General features: G+C 45.6%; 1 protein-coding gene and 1 long non-coding RNA gene across 3 annotated transcripts; one reads left to right on the forward strand and one right to left on the reverse strand.

Moving 5' to 3' along the window:
• The first annotated feature begins 2,274 nt into the window (after window positions 1-2,274).
• LOC127532872 (uncharacterized) lies at window positions 2,275-2,899 on the forward strand. Its single transcript, XR_007940523.1, has 2 exons — window positions 2,275-2,555; window positions 2,731-2,899. It is a non-coding gene; the product is annotated as an uncharacterized LOC127532872 (long non-coding RNA).
• LOC127532871 (lymphokine-activated killer T-cell-originated protein kinase homolog) lies at window positions 2,499-14,215 on the reverse strand. Of its 2 annotated transcripts, XM_051944822.1 has the most exons (6): window positions 14,127-14,215; window positions 13,510-13,674; window positions 10,664-10,803; window positions 3,323-3,492; window positions 2,934-3,063; window positions 2,499-2,792 (listed from the first exon to the last, which is right to left on the reverse strand). In XM_051944822.1, the coding sequence occupies exons 2-6, from the start codon at window positions 13,671-13,673 to the stop codon at window positions 2,779-2,781; spliced, it is 618 nt and encodes a 205-aa protein (XP_051800782.1). In that variant the 5' UTR covers window position 13,674; window positions 14,127-14,215; the 3' UTR covers window positions 2,499-2,778. The 2 variants fall into 2 exon arrangements, with proteins under 2 accessions (XP_051800782.1, XP_051800781.1); XM_051944821.1 differs by having other exon boundaries at window positions 2,787-3,063.
• Between the last annotated feature and the right edge of the window lie 1,197 nt (window positions 14,216-15,412).

A 15,412-nucleotide genomic window follows, 5' to 3' on the forward strand; every position in this document is an offset into this window, starting at 1 on the left:
ATATCAGGGCCAGAGTGGGATTCATGCTCAGCCCTGGAGTTTCAGGTCCACTTTAGATCACGACCTATTAATATTAAAATCATGTAACTACATGTCAAGTCTACAATAGCACACTTTTCTGTAAAGCCCTGTAAGTCAGTGTATTTTTCTAAAATACTTCCAATTCAGTGCAAGTAAGGGTTGCTTCACAATGTGGATTTATTTCAAAATAAGTGCACATCTCCAACATTATTCTTTACAACACATACTTGTCAGCAATATCAGAATCTGTTCTGTTCAAATAAGTGTTCAGATATTCAAATCTTAAAATTAATTAAAAGAAAAAATATAAATATTTCATTTTAAAGAAAAAAATAAAAATAAAATAAGAAGTGTTGCAGTTTCTAATAACGCTATCGTCTTTTTTTCCTCTGCAAGGAAACAGTTCCATCGCAACTTAGATTTCACAGAACATCAGTTAAAGGGCAAATCTCCAACACTACTCTTTACAACATCAGCATGTATGTATGTACATCCTGTGACTGAGGGAGAGCAAATTATCAAAACTAACAACCGACTCATCTTCATCTGTCTCATCCCTAACTTGTGGTTCAGGGTTCTGCTGCTGTGATCAGTCCTTGAGGAGACTCTCCTCCATAGACATAATAAAGAGTAGACGCCGCATCGACCGCTACTGCCTATTGGCGCTGACGAGCCGTGGGGCCGAGAGTGCCTGTATTCGTGTTGGTGCGCACGAAACCGAAACTAAAACTTACGTGACAGTTTCACGAATCCCCGTGAGACCAGGTTGTGTATTCACCTTATTCAGGAAGTGAGGCAGGGCAGCGCCATTTTTGAGAGCGACTTCCGATTGACCGTCTTTGCACTATAACAACATCGAGTCCTCTCGCTACTGTAGCTACTTTTAACTGTTCTTTTAAGCGATTTTAACATGTTTGGCATCAATTACGCTGTCCGCGGGTGCCACAACAACTGGGGAAAGATGAAGCTTTCTCTCTCTCAGAATTGTTTAGAGCACGGAAAGGTTAGATCTGAATGCTGCGGTCCAGCTCATGGCTATGTAAACAAACAGCTTGCATCGGTCACTGTCAGCGCAGCTGCAGCGATTCTACCAAAGTTCAGTTTCCACTAAAGACCTAGCCATGCCATCAGTGAGGTAAAAAGATACTCTCTGCTATTTTGAGACGTTGTTATGACTGCGGTTTGGTCAGAATCAGTTTTTTGTTGCTCCAGGGAAGTAGCATTAGCTTGTGACAGGGCTAATAACACAGTAAACTGCAGGAGCTGTTTCAGAAATGACAATAACAACCTCTGTTTGCACAGCCACATCGTATATACATGAATCAAATTAAGTTTTATTCAAATCAACATACCTTCCATAATATGGCAGCAGCGTGACTGCAGAACTGCCCCAACCCACGACGCTTAAGTTAGCTTCCGATTCGGCACTTAAGGGAAAAGTTAAGGGGAAATGAAATGAACGTGCGGTGCAACAGTTTATCCACTGATTATCTGTTTTTTTCGACACTTCTTGATGTGTAAACATTTTAGACATTTGGGTAAGACATTAACTATGCCTGACAAGAGCTATTGTATTTGTAAAATTTGTATTTTATTTGTGAAAACGTTTAAGGGGATATTTCACCGTTTTTGCTTTATAACCAGTCCTTATTAGACCAGGTCCAGATTGAAAACCACTGTACCTACACTCCTCACATCTGTACTCAACTATTCTACAGAGCCTGAAAATTCATAAAAACATAGTCTCTGATTTGTGAAAACTTTATTCTATTTGTGAAAATGCAATAAAGGCACATTTTACAGTTTTTTTCTCATCCAGACCACATTAGACCAGGTCCAGGTCGAGAACCGCTACACGTAGACTCTTCAAATCTGGACTGAATTATTCTACAGAGCCTGTAGATTCATAAAAACATAGTCTCTGATTTGTGAAAACTTTATTCTATTTGTGAAAATGCAATAAAGGCACATTTTACTGTTTTTTTCTCATCCAGACCACATTAGACCAGGTCCAGCTCGAGAACCGCTACACTTAGAGTCTTCAAATCTGGACTGAATTATTCTACAGAGCCTCTGAATTCATAATAACATAGTCTCTGATTTGTGAAAACTTTATTCTATTTGTGAAAATGCAATAAAGGCACATTTTACTGTTTTTTCAGCATATAGACCACATTAGACCAGGTCCAGCTTGAGAACCGCTACACTTAGACTCTTCAAATTTAGACTGAATTATTCTACAGAGCCTGTAGATTCATAAAAACATAGTCTCTGATTTGTGAAAACTTTATTCTATTTGTGAAAATGCAATAAAGGCACATTTTACAGTTTTTTTCTCATCCAGACCACATTAGACCAGGTCCAGCTCGAGAACCGCTACACTTAGACTCTTCAAATCTGGACTGAATTATTCTACAGAGCCTCTGAATTCATAAAAACATAGTCTCTGATTTGTGAAAACTTTATTCTATTTGTGAAAATGCAATAAAGGCACATTTTACTGTTTTTTCAGCATATAGACCACATTAGACCAGGTCCAGCTTGAGAACCGCTACACTTAGACTCTTCAAATTTAGACTGAATTATTCTACAGAGCCTGTAGATTCATAAAAACATAGTCTCTGATTTGTGAAAACTTTATTCTATTTGTGAAAATGCAATAAATGCACATTTTACTGTTTTTTCAGCATATAGACCACATTAGACCAGGTCCAGGTCGAGAACCGCTACACGTAGACTCTTCAAATCTGGACTGAATTATTCTACAGAGCCTGTAGATTCATAAAAACATAGTCTCTGATTTGTGAAAATTTTATTCTATTTGTGAAAATGCAATAAATGCACTTTTAAAATAAAAGCATATCCACCTCAAAGCTAAGCGCTTGTTTTCATTACTGAAAAACCAAGCTCACCTCTCATGTTCTCATCCAGCTGCAGAGAAACACCGATGTCACAGATTTTCACCGTCTCAAAGTTGCCTTTGATGACCACATTGCATGACTTCATGTCGCCGTGCAGCAGCTTCTTCTCATTGTGCAGATACTGTAAAGACAAACAAACACAGCATTCCCACCCGTCAACAGTCGTTTGTGTTGATGTTGTTAAATCAAATTTGAAGATGGCAGATGCTGACAGAAGATGAAAATGTTTTGGGGAAAAAAACCAAAATACGTTGATCTGTAAGTCAAGAAGTTAAAACTAAAAGTTGAATTTAAGCTGAGCAACAATTTCAATACATAGAGCGACACGTGTGACGTTAATTCAATGTAATCTATGCGTTGGCAGCAGGTAGATGAATCACCTGCAGGCTGCGGGCCACATGCAGCGCCACTTTCTCTATGTTGGCGGCAGGGAAAGCCTTCAGACTGTCCTTCTTCCTCTTCTCTATCACATCATTGAGGGATTGCTCTCCTCCGTACTCCATGGCCAGACATTTGGAGCCGTCTTTAGCCGTGGCAAAGGCACGGAAACCTTAATGTTGAAGCAAGAAACACAGAATTACCACCAGAAATGTAACGCAGCATCACAAGCTGATTGACCTTGGCAGAATGTAATGGAATCAATGTGAAATAAGTCACATTTTATAACAACAGCCAACACGAGATGCGTCTTGGTGAGGAATGTCAAAAACGTACAAAATAGCCCTTGCTTTGAAGTTTGCCGTTTGCTGTCAAATTTATCTAAATTGCAAATTTGCCCACTTTTTGTTCTGTGCATTTTAAAACCGATGAAACATATGAAAAAATAAAAACAAGTTGATAGTGAACTGTGGGATCCAGTAAAATGTCAAATACAACTATGTTACTATACTACCTGCTGTAATGAGACGTGAAATGTTGGGATGCCTTTGACAACAATCAGTCTACGGTGCGTACCTAAAATAAAGCATCGACTTGCTGCTCTAGTTAACCTTTTCTTGGACATTTAAGTCTGGAATTTACAATTTAATATAATACTATTTTGACATGGAAAAATAATATTTAAGGTGACTTCAGGAGCCTGCTAGCCTAGCCGCGCTAGACAACCCACAGCAACGAATTTAATTCTCTGCCAGGGTGGGTCTAGTTACCCTCCATAAGGCTCGAGGCTGGATGCTCCTAAAACTGGCCGGACCAATCACCATGAAGTGTAGAGTCAGAAGGCGGGCATAACTAATTTACGACAGAGGCGCGACGATTCTGACAGAAACAACCGGCGCACAATAAACAGTTATCTTTCGACTCAGCTTTGGCCACAGCCCTTAAAGATTTGAAGCTAAAATTCAACTTGAAAGATAAACAAAGGACGGCACTGAAGTGTTTCATTGAGAAGAAAGACGTATGTGGACTTATGCCGACGGGATATGGCAAATCCTTAATATACCAGTTGGCTCCGCTGGTTGGGAAGCTAATGGGACTTAGCCACAATCCGCCGGCGCTCGAGGAACTACGTCAGCCTATTCGTTGCGCTGATTGGTTGTATACCTACCCAATTGCTGCAGAGTGATTTGAAAGACAACCTTTTAGCCCGCCTCCCTCCCTGTCAAGCGGTCCTAGACCCTTGTGCCTTCAGAACATGGGTCTAGCAGGGCTAGGCTAGGGGCCTGCAGCACAAGGCCAAAATTAGTTAAGCTCTCTACATAAACTGCCTGAAGGTCTCATGTTCAATTGAGTGACTGTTTTTAGATTTATTGTTGCAGGTTTAACGTTGTGACAAGTTCGCTGTCCGTGGGTCCACTCAATACACACACACGCCTTGGTTGTCGAGGGAATATTGTTTATTATTTCACGATTCAATGTATACCACAGTCCGGTACGCAGCCTCCGCTGTCACCCAGTCCACGCAGCCTCCGCTGTCACCCAGTCCACGCAGCCTCCGCTGTCACCCAGTCCACGCAGCCTCCGCTGTCACCCAGTCCACGCAGCCTCCGCTGTCACCCAGTCCACGCAGCCTCCGCTGTCACCCAGTCCACGCAGCCTCCGCTGTCACTCAGTCCACGCAGCCTCCGCTGTCACTCAGTCCACGCAGCCTCCGCTGTCACTCAGTCCACGCAGCCTCCGCTGTCACTCAGTCCACGCAGCCTCCGCTGTCACTCAGTCCACGCAGCCTCCGCTGTCACTCAGTCCACGCAGCTTCCACTGTCTCTCCGCTGCTCCTCTCATCTCTGTCTGCCCGACTTTTTATCCTCCGCTCCGGCTGCTACTGCGGAGATAATCAGGTCAGCCGATTACCACCACCTGTGTCAATTACCTTGACGCTGCCTCCACACCTCTCTCTCCTGCAGCTGAGCTCTCCCACGCCCATCGCCACATATCCCCACCGCCCGACTTAGGCCGGGGAGCCATCCGGCCTAACCAACTCCCCCCACCGGCTCCAAGGAGCGGGAGAGGAAGTCAGCCACGGCCATCTGCGCCCCCGGCCTATGAATCACTGTGAACTTAAAAGGCTGTAGAGCTAGATACCACCGTGTGATTCGGGCGTTGGTATCCTTCATGCGATGGAGCCATTGGAGAGGGGCGTGGTCCGAACAGAGGGTGAATGGGCGTCCCAGGAGGTAGTAGCGCAGGGCCCCGACCGCCCACCTGATTGCCAGGCACTCTTTCTCTACCGTGCTGTAGCGAGCCTCCCTCTCAGACAACTTGCGGCTGATGTAAACTACAGGGCGGTCGACGCCCTGCACCTGCTGGGACAAAACGGCCCCCAGCCCTCTGTTCGACGCATCAGTCTGCAGGAAAAAAGGGAGAGAGAAGTTAGGTGTGTAGAGGAGTGGCTCCCCACAGAGGGCCTGCTTTATTCTCTCAAACGCCCGCTGGCACTGCTCCGTCCACTGGACCGGATCTGAGGCACTCTTCCGGGTCAGGTCGGTCAAGGGGCTGGCCAGGTCCGAGAATTTAGGTATGAACCGCTGATAGTAGCCCGCCAGCCCCAGGAACCGCCGTACCTCTTTTTTGGACTTGGGCTGCGGACAGGCTGCGATCGCTGCTGTCTTATCCACCTGTGGGTGCACCTGCCCGCCGCCCAAGTGGTGACCCAGATACCGTACCTCCCTCCGTCCAACCGCGCACTTCTTCGGGTTGGCCGTCAGCCCCGCCTGTCTCAAGGACTCCAGCACCGCGGCCACCTGCCGCACATGCGCCGCCCAGCTGTTACTATGGATGATAACATCATCCAGGTAGGCGGCCGCATATGCTGCGTGCGGCCGCAGCACCTTGTCCATGAGACGCTGGAACGTGGCTGGGGCTCCGAACAACCCGAACGGAAGCGTCACGAATTGGTACAAACCGTACGGAGTGGAGAAGGCCGTTTTTTCCTTGGACTCCGGTGACAGGGGAATCTGCCAGTAGCCCTTGGTCAAATCCAGTGTGGTGAAGAAACGCGCAGTGCCCAGCCGATCCAGGAGCTCGTCGACCCTTGGCATGGGATAGGCATCAAATCGTGACACGTCATTCACCCTGCGGTAGTCCACACAGAACCGTATAGACCCATCCTTCTTGACGACAAGAACAATGGGGCTACACCAGGCACTGTTTGACTCTTCTATCACTCCCATCTCTAGCATTGCTTTCAATTCCTTCTGAACTAATTTTCTCTTATGTTCAGGCAGTCTGTAAGGTCGTGAAAAAACCCTCACGCCTCGGGGGGTCTCGATGTGGTGCTGTATGAGGTCTGTACGCCCTGGCAGGGGGGAAAACACGTCAGCAAACCGCTCCTGCAACATGGCAATGTCGGCTTTTTGGGACTGCGAGAGGTGGTTTTCAACGGGGAGTGAGGTGGAATTGCCCGGCTTTGGAACCTCAGGCCCTAACTCGTCTCTCTCTTCAACTACAGTCACCAAAGAAGCCGACTCCGCCTCTCTCCATGCTTTTAGGAGGTTGAGGTGGTAAACCTGTGTTGCTTCTCCCCTGTCAGAGCGTGCCACCTCATAATCCACCTCCCCTACTCGTCGTGTGACCACGAAGGGCCCTTGCCACTTGGCGAGTAATTTCGAGCTAGAAGATGGAAGTAATACAAGTACTTTTTCTCCCGGTGAAAATTGTCTGAGCTTTGCCCCTCTGTTGTACAGGCGTTGTTGTCGTTCCTGGGCCTTGAGCAAATTCTCACGTGAAAGCTGTCCCAGTGATTGGAGTTTTGCTCTAAGGTCCAGGACGTACTGTATTTCATTCTTACTTGGGCTTGGACCTTCCTCCCAGTTTTCTTTAACCAGGTCCAAAACCCCACGTGGCTTCCTGCCAAACAGCAGTTCAAAGGGAGAAAATCCCGTGGAGGCCTGGGGCACCTCCCGCACTGCAAACAACAGAGGGTCCAGCCATTTATCCCAATTGCTGTTCTCCTCGTGAATGAACTTACGAATCATGTTCTTCAAGGTCTTATTCAGACGCTCCACCAGACCATCGGTCTGTGGGTGGTACACACTTGTCCGAATAGACTTGATGCCCAATAATTCGTAAAGTTCCCGAAGTGTTCGTGACATAAACGAGGTGCCCTGGTCAGTCAGAATCTCTTTGGGGATTCCAACTCGGGAGATGACCTGAAACAGTGCTTGTGCAACACTCTTTGCAGAGATGGTGCGCAACGGCACTGCTTCGGGATATCGTGTTGCGTAATCCACTAGGACTAACACAAACCGATATCCTCGTGCGCTCCGGTGAAATGGCCCGATGAGGTCCATACCAATTCTTTCAAATGGAACCTCTATCAATGGTAATGGGTGCAAAGGCGGCCGTGGGATGGCCGGTTGGTTAACCAACTGGCATTCAGGACAAGACGCACACCACCGGCGTACATCTTCCCGAATGCCAGGCCAATAGAATCGGGCCATGACCCGGTCGAGTGTTTTTTCATACCCCATGTGACCAGCCATTGGGTTGAAATGTGCCGCCTGGAAAACTGTTTCCCGGCGGCCCCTTGGCACCAACAATTGGGTGGCTATATTCTGCGTCTGAGTGTCACGAGTCACTCTGTATAATCTGTCTCTGATTAATGAAAAGTGTGGATATGCAGGTGCTGTGCCCGGGTGCACCAACTGACCATCAATCTTTATCACTTGGTCGAAAGCTGAGCGCAGTGTGTCATCCCGAGACTGTTCCAGAGGAAGATCTTCCATGGGGTGTATGACAGGAACCCGCGGAGCCTCCTGACGAGGCCCCTCGGGATCCCCCTCCTCGTCTGCAGTGTCGGACAACCTCGCATCACCACTGAGCACAGCACACATATCACACGTCCCTACCGCTCGTGAACGCACTCCCACACATTTCCCCACTGCCCCCTGGAACCCAGGCCAATCCGTACCCAAAATAAGGGGGTGCGTAAGGCGGGAGCTAACCGCGGCCTTGATGATATGCTTTTTTCCCTTGAATCTAACTTCCACTGGCACAACAGGATATTTGTGAACATCCCCATGTACACACCTTATCCTCACCCAGGATGCCTCCACCAATGCCCCGGGTCGAACCAGGTTTTGGTGAATCAGGGACTGTCCACAGCCCAAATCCACCATAGCCCGATGTACACCCCCCTGGATCCTTACCGGAACGCTGTATGTCCCTCCCGGACCGGGAGAGGGTGCTGGCGTGCCGGCAACCCGAACCACCTGGCCGACCTCCATGAGCGGACACTCCCGTCGGAAGTGGCCAGGCTGCCCACACCGCCAGCACTCCTGTCCTGACGTTTGAGGAGCCCCCGGTGGGTTGGAAACAGCGTCAGCAGCAGCCGGAGCCTGGTGTGGAAGAGAAGCAAAAGAGAGGTTAGTACGGGGCACCGGAACCGGAGGCGTCAGTGAACGTGGCGCCGATGTCAGCGCAGCCAGGGTTTTCCTGCGTGGCGCTGGTGTCGGTCGCATTCCGGGAGGTGCCCGTCCTTGGCCTCCCGACTGGACCGCCAGGTGATCCTCGGCCAGCGTCACTGCTGCCCTCAGATCGGCCGGGCGATGATACCTCACCCAGTTGCTCGTCTCCCCTGGCAAACCCTCGATGAACTGCTCCACCACAATCTTCTCCAGAAGCCGACTCTCCTCCGCGGTCTCCCCCGGCAGCAGCCACCTGGTTGCCGCGTCCTTCACCTGCTGGGCAAACACAAACGAGCGGTCGCCCGCCCCCAGCCGAGCGCCCCGGAAACGGCGCCGGTGGTCCTCAGGCGAGAGGCCCGTCCTGTCCAGCACCGCCTTCCTGACATCAGCGAAATTCCTCCGGGCCGCCGCCGGCAGGCTGATCGCTGCCGTCTGGGCCTCCCCCGTCAGTAGGGGAAGCAGCCGCACCGCCCACTCCGCCTGCGGCCATCCACACGCCACCGCCGTGGCCTGGAACATGTCCAAAAACGACTGCGGGTCATCCTCCGCCGTCATCCTTTGCAGAGACAGCCCGGAGATGGAGGAGGAGGAGGAGGAGCCCGGCGATCCCCCCGGTCGAGACAACAGCTGCTCCAAGACGCGGGTCTGCCTCTCCGTCTGTTGGTGCAGCGCCTCCAGGTGCCGCCGATTCGCCGCTGCCTGGTCGGCGTGCATTGCCGCCAAGTCCCGGAGCATCTGGGCCAGCACAGCCACGGGCTGCACCGGCTCCGCCGGAGGCGCAGACATCCCCGTGTATCAAGTGCCGGTTGGGCGCCAATGTGACAAGTTCGCTGTCCGTGGGTCCACTCAATACACACACACGCCTTGGTTGTCGAGGGAATATTGTTTATTACTTCACGATTCAATGTATACCACAGTCCGGTACGCAGCCTCCGCTGTCACCCAGTCCACGCAGCCTCCGCTGTCACTCAGTCCACGCAGCTTCCACTGTCTCTCCGCTGCTCCTCTCATCTCTGTCTGCCCGACTTTTTATCCTCCGCTCCGGCTGCTACTGCGGAGATAATCAGGTCAGCCGATTACCACCACCTGTGTCAATTACCTTGACACTGCCTCCACGCACCCCTCCACACCTCTCTCTCCTGCAGCTGAGCTCTCCCACGCCCATCGCCACAAACGTGTCATTTGGTTTTAAAATACAGCTTCTTATAAATAGAGGGAGAGTTTATCAATAAATGAATACATACAGATAATAAGACACAATTTATTTGATTTCAGATTATTCCATTCTCTACAGGATGTTTAAGTGTTGATGCTTTTACATTCTTATTTCATAACTGCAGCTCAGGTACTGTGAAATATTACAACACTTAACATTAGAAATGCAACATTTCAGTCAGACAGACTTCATCAGGCACTGGTTACTTTTCTCTTCTTCTCTTGGGTCATTTCTATCTTGGAATCAGACGTCACTTAGTTTTACACTAAAGAACCTTAATATATCCCACACCTGTTCATGTCTTGGCCTTACTTTAACAAACAGAAATGATTTCAGGAGTTTCTACATCTGATTCTTGTCTTCTGATAGCAACATATTGTTTCCATTTAATCTGGCAAAATATCACTTTTACTGTCGCTACTCACGGTCCGGACAGCGTCACATCTAATTGAAAATCATAGCTGACGGTAATCCAAGTGTTTGCAGAACCAGCTGACCACCAGCTCATTTATTCAAAATGGCAGATTTTTAGCTAGCTTCATTAAACATTCTCCTGATTGTCCTTCTTGCTCCACATTTCCATGTTTCTTTTTTTGCTAAGTAATAACTTCCCAGTGTAAAAGGGTAGAGAAAGAACTTCATCATATGGAGTCTCGTCTTACCAACAATGTTTGGGTGATTGATTCCCTTCAGGACTTCCGCCTCCTCATTGAGGCGCTGCTGGTAAACAGCCACCTGTTTGGCTGCACATTTACTGTTGATCTTCTTAACAGCCCAAGGTGACGCATTCAGCTTTTCCATCCTAGGATGAAATTGATCAATAACCCCGTGTCAAGGTGCGTTGCATTATTACTAATACAGGCACACACAAACAAACATCAAAATCAGCATATGCTGCAGCTTGAAAAAAAATATAGCACTTTTAAACAAATTGTAGATGGATTTTCAAAGGTATACCAAAGCTAAAGTTGCACACGATCAATTTTAAAAGCTGATTATTTTGTTGTTAATTTGATGATTGCTTTGTTGTAAATGCCCACAGTTCATTCATTGTCCCATCCTGGCCGGCTGCAACTAACAAATATTTTAATTTTTGATTGATATGGGAGAAATTTGCTTGAACATTTGGTTTGATAAATTGCACGAAGTAGTAAAAATAGTAAAGCAGTTCCCCAAAGCTAAAAGAAGCGTCCTAAAATCGTTAGTTTTACACACGTGGACAAAATTGTTGGTACCCCTCAGTTAAAGAAGGAAAAACCCACAATTCTCACTGAAATCACTTGAAACTCACAAAAGTAACAATAAATAAAAATTTATTGAAAATTAAATAATCAAAAACAGCCATTACTTTTGAATTGTTGATTAACATAATTATTTAAAAAAAACAAACTAATGAAACAGGCCTGGACAAAAATGATGGTACCTCTATAAAAGATTGAAAACTATTTGACCAGAGTGACATGATTAACTCAGGTGTGTCATTTAATTGACATCACAGGTGTTTCCAAACTCATAATCAGTCAGTCTACCTATTTAAAGGGAGACAAGTAGTCACCCTGCTGTTTGGTGAAAAGGTGTGTACCACACTGAACATGGACAACAGAAAGCGAAGGAGAGAATTGTCCCAGGACATCCGAAAAAAAATTATAGACAAACATCTCAAAGGTAAAGGCTATAAGACCATCTCTAAACAGCTTGAAGTTCCTGTGACAACAGTGGCTCATATTATTCAGAAGTTCAAGACCCACGGGACAGTAGCCAACCTCCCTGGACGTGGCCGCAAGAGGAAAATTGATGACAAATTGAAGAGACGGATCGTTGGAATTGTATCCAAAGAGCCCAGAGCAACCTCCAAAGAAATTAAAGGTGAACTCCAAGGCCAAGGTACATCAGTGTCAGATCGCACCATTCGTCGTTGTTTGAGCCAAAGTGGACTTCATGGGAGACGACCAAGGAGGACACCACTGCTGAAAAAAAACTCATAAAAAAGCCAGACTGGAATTTGCAAAAATGCATGTTGACAAGCCACAAAGCTTCTGGGAGAATGTCCTTTGGACAGATGAGACCAAACTGGAGCTTTTTGGTAAGGCACATCAACTCTATGTTCATAGACTCAAAAACCAAGCATACGAAGAAAAGAACACTGTCCCTACGGTGAAACATGGAGGAGGCTCAGTAATGTTTTGGGGCTGCTTTGCTGCATCTGGCACAGGGTGTCTTGAAAGTGTGCAAGGTACGATGAAATCTGAAGACTATCAAGGCATTCTGGAGAGAAATGTGCTGCCTAGTGTCAGAAAGCTTGGTCTCAGTCGCAGGTCATGGGTCTTCCAACAGGACAACGATCCAAAACACACAGCCAAAAACACCCAAGAATGGCTGAGAGAAAAGCGTTGGACTATTCTAAAGTGGCCTTCTATGAGCCCAGATCTGAATCCCATTGAACATATGTGGAAGGAGTTGAAACATGCCATTTGGAGAAGACACCCATCAAACCTGAGACAACTGGAGCTGTTTGCTCATGAGGAGTGGGCCAAAATACCTGTTGACAGCTGCAGAACGCTCATTGACAAATACAGAAATCGTTTAATTGCAGTGATTGCCTCAAAAGGTTGTGCAACAAAATATTAAGTTATGGGTACCATCATTTTTGTCCAGCCCTATTTCATTAGTTTGTTTTTTTTAAATAATTATGTTAATCAGCAATTCAAAAGTGATGGCTGATTTTGATTATTTAATTTTCAATAAATTTTATTTATTGTTACTTTTGTGAGTTTCAAGTGATTTCAGTGAGAATTGTGGGTTTTTCCTTCTTTAACTGAGGGGTACCAACAATTTTGTCCACGTGTGTATCTAATACCAGCCCAAAGGCAAAGGACATTCACTTTACAATGAGAAAACGACACCCAATAAAGCCAGCCTTGTTTAGCCTTTATTTTGTGTTTTGTTTCCCTGTATGTTTTCTGACTAACTCATTAATCCATTAACTACATTAATGCTGATGATCTTCACTGGCATAGTTAACATTCTACAGTTGAGTCTTTTTCCTCCAATTTAGAAAAAATAAAAATCTGCCATCACATTCCCACTATATTTTTTGTATGAAACACAAAATTGTAACCTTTTTGAAGGCTGATCTGTGCTGTTAGACATTTCAGGCTCGATTAGGCCTGTTATGTACATTTACCAATGAAAAAAGCATGAATGAATCTGACATACCAGTGTGTAACCAACACACATAGACCTGATGTATGCTTGTGTTTTTTTATTTAGTTTAGGTTTTTTTTCTTTTTTACATTTATCTTACATTTATTTTACTTCATATTTATTCTTAACTTTTCATAGAATTACTTTTATCTCTGCACTGTGAATGAATGTGAGAAACGTCATTTCCTTTAACTGTGTTCTGCTGAATGACAATAAAGCTGAAGTTGAAGCGGAGGACGTAGAAAAATGCGATGAAGGCTAAGTCTAAAAATATTTCACCGATAACTGACTGACTGTGACTAACCTGTTCAGGAGGTAAACATTGACTCCAGTCCCACATCCCAGCTTCTTCATGAAAGGTGAGGCAGGGATGGTGATGGGGGTACCGCCGCTGTTTCGGCTCCTCGGTCTTACAGTTTTCGGGGTTTTAAATGAGTCTTCGACGCTGGATGCGATAGTGGAGGTCATTCTGTCAAAGAAGAACAGATGTCAATATGCCTACTGTAGAAAAACATTTGTCCTTACTGATTAGTACTGTTGACTTGACAAATTAAAAAGAGCCCTAACGAGCTTCTACTACAGTATGACTTAAAGCATTATGTCTTATAGGAGTAAGTGGTGTGCAACATGACTAAACGTGAAGTATTATGTCAATGTTTGGCAGCTTCAAAGTTGGTACCAATTAGAGCAAAAGCAGAATTAACTTTTAGAAAATTTATTAGTGAACTATTTTACATGATGTAATGAACGTTTAGCCAACAGTCTTAACGGCAAAAACCAAACTAGCATCAATACAATAACTGTAAAGTTAGCTTCTTTCGGTGAGTTACTGAGATTATTGTGGCGCCAGTCCAGTTGAAAGTGTTTCGCATTGCTTTAAGATATGAGACTTAGTCATTCACCCAACAGAAGTAACATTACCTGAACTTCTCTCCTCTGTAACAACAAAACCGCTGCAGCTAAACGGCGCCGAACATTCAAAATGACAACCAGCTCAGTCGGTACGGGGGCCGCGGAGGGACAAACAGAGCGCAAGTCGTTTGCGTTATTTACAGTTTTTCTCAATCGCTTTGATAGCCTACATTTCTCGAATCATCATCGACATTAGCAAAACAGTGAGTGTATTTCTCAAAACAATTCGTACAAATAGCAAAACACCGTGGATTAACTGCAAAAGCCAGTCTCTTGCTCAAAATCCTTAGTTCATCTCTCAAGAGTAAATATCTGTGTCAATGAACATGTCAGTGTCATCAGAATGACAAGTCATTGTGTGTGGATAAAACAGTCAAATTGCTTAGTCATGTTGTCATTGTAACAGTGTACTGTGGAGGGATGTTCTGATATAAACTATGGGTAAAGTTTTGATGCCAGTTATTGTAAATTGTAAGTTACACCTTAGTGTATGTGGGAGATTTGATTGCAAGAGACTGGACAAGATTCACATTTAGGCTTTTACTGTTTGTATTATATTTTGTTGACAGACCACGTTATTGTGATACAGAAAGGAATACAGCCCTGCATAGCAAAAGAAAAACAAAAGTAGAAATATGAATATAGGACAATCTTCAGGGAAAACTGTACATGCAGTGTTGTAGGAATTACAATGCTGTCTTCTTACATCTCCTAACGTTCCTGTCTGTTGGGACACAAATACTCATCCACATCACAAATATCTTCTCTTGCGTCTTTGAGAGATTTTAGGAAAATCCGAATTCTTCACACATTTCCTCATGGAGAAATTCAAGATTTACCTTGGAACAATTTCAAATTCAGGACAGATTTAGAAAAAAAAACATCGAATGAAAATGTATAGAAATATCACTGACATATTATGACAACTTCCATCCATCCATTATCTATATACCACTTTGTCCTCACTGGGGTTGCTGGAGGCCAATCTGTTGCAGGGTACAATCACACTTCACACTACAGGCAATTAGAATACCAATTAACCTCAGCCTATTTAATGGACTGTGGGAGGAGCCGGAGTGCCCAGAGAAAACCCACACATGCACAGGGAGAACATGCAAACTCCATGCAGAAAGATCCAGGCCCACCCCAGGATTTGAACAGAGATCTTTCTTGCTGCAGGTAAAAGTGCTAACCACTACTCTACTGTGCGGCCCTATTATGACAACTTGTTAAATCATTTTACATGTTAAGACTTATGCGATGAATTAATGCCCAAATGTTGTGGAGATTGAGAT

Source organism: Acanthochromis polyacanthus, unplaced genomic scaffold (assembly GCF_021347895.1).
Source record: "Acanthochromis polyacanthus isolate Apoly-LR-REF ecotype Palm Island unplaced genomic scaffold, KAUST_Apoly_ChrSc contig30, whole genome shotgun sequence".
NCBI lineage: Eukaryota > Metazoa > Chordata > Actinopteri > Pomacentridae > Acanthochromis > Acanthochromis polyacanthus.

Coding starts and splice junctions, on each gene's coding strand:
- LOC127532871 (XM_051944821.1), bottom strand. CDS start 13,673: ATGACCTCCACTATCGCATCCAGCGTCGAAGACTCATTTAAAACCCCG. Junction 10,804..13,509: donor AATGTTTACCTCCTGAACAG/GTTAGTCACAGT, acceptor ATTTCATCCTAG/GATGGAAAAGCTGAATGCGT. Junction 3,493..10,663: donor CAATCACCCAAACATTGTTG/GTAAGACGAGAC, acceptor TTCAACATTAAG/GTTTCCGTGCCTTTGCCACG.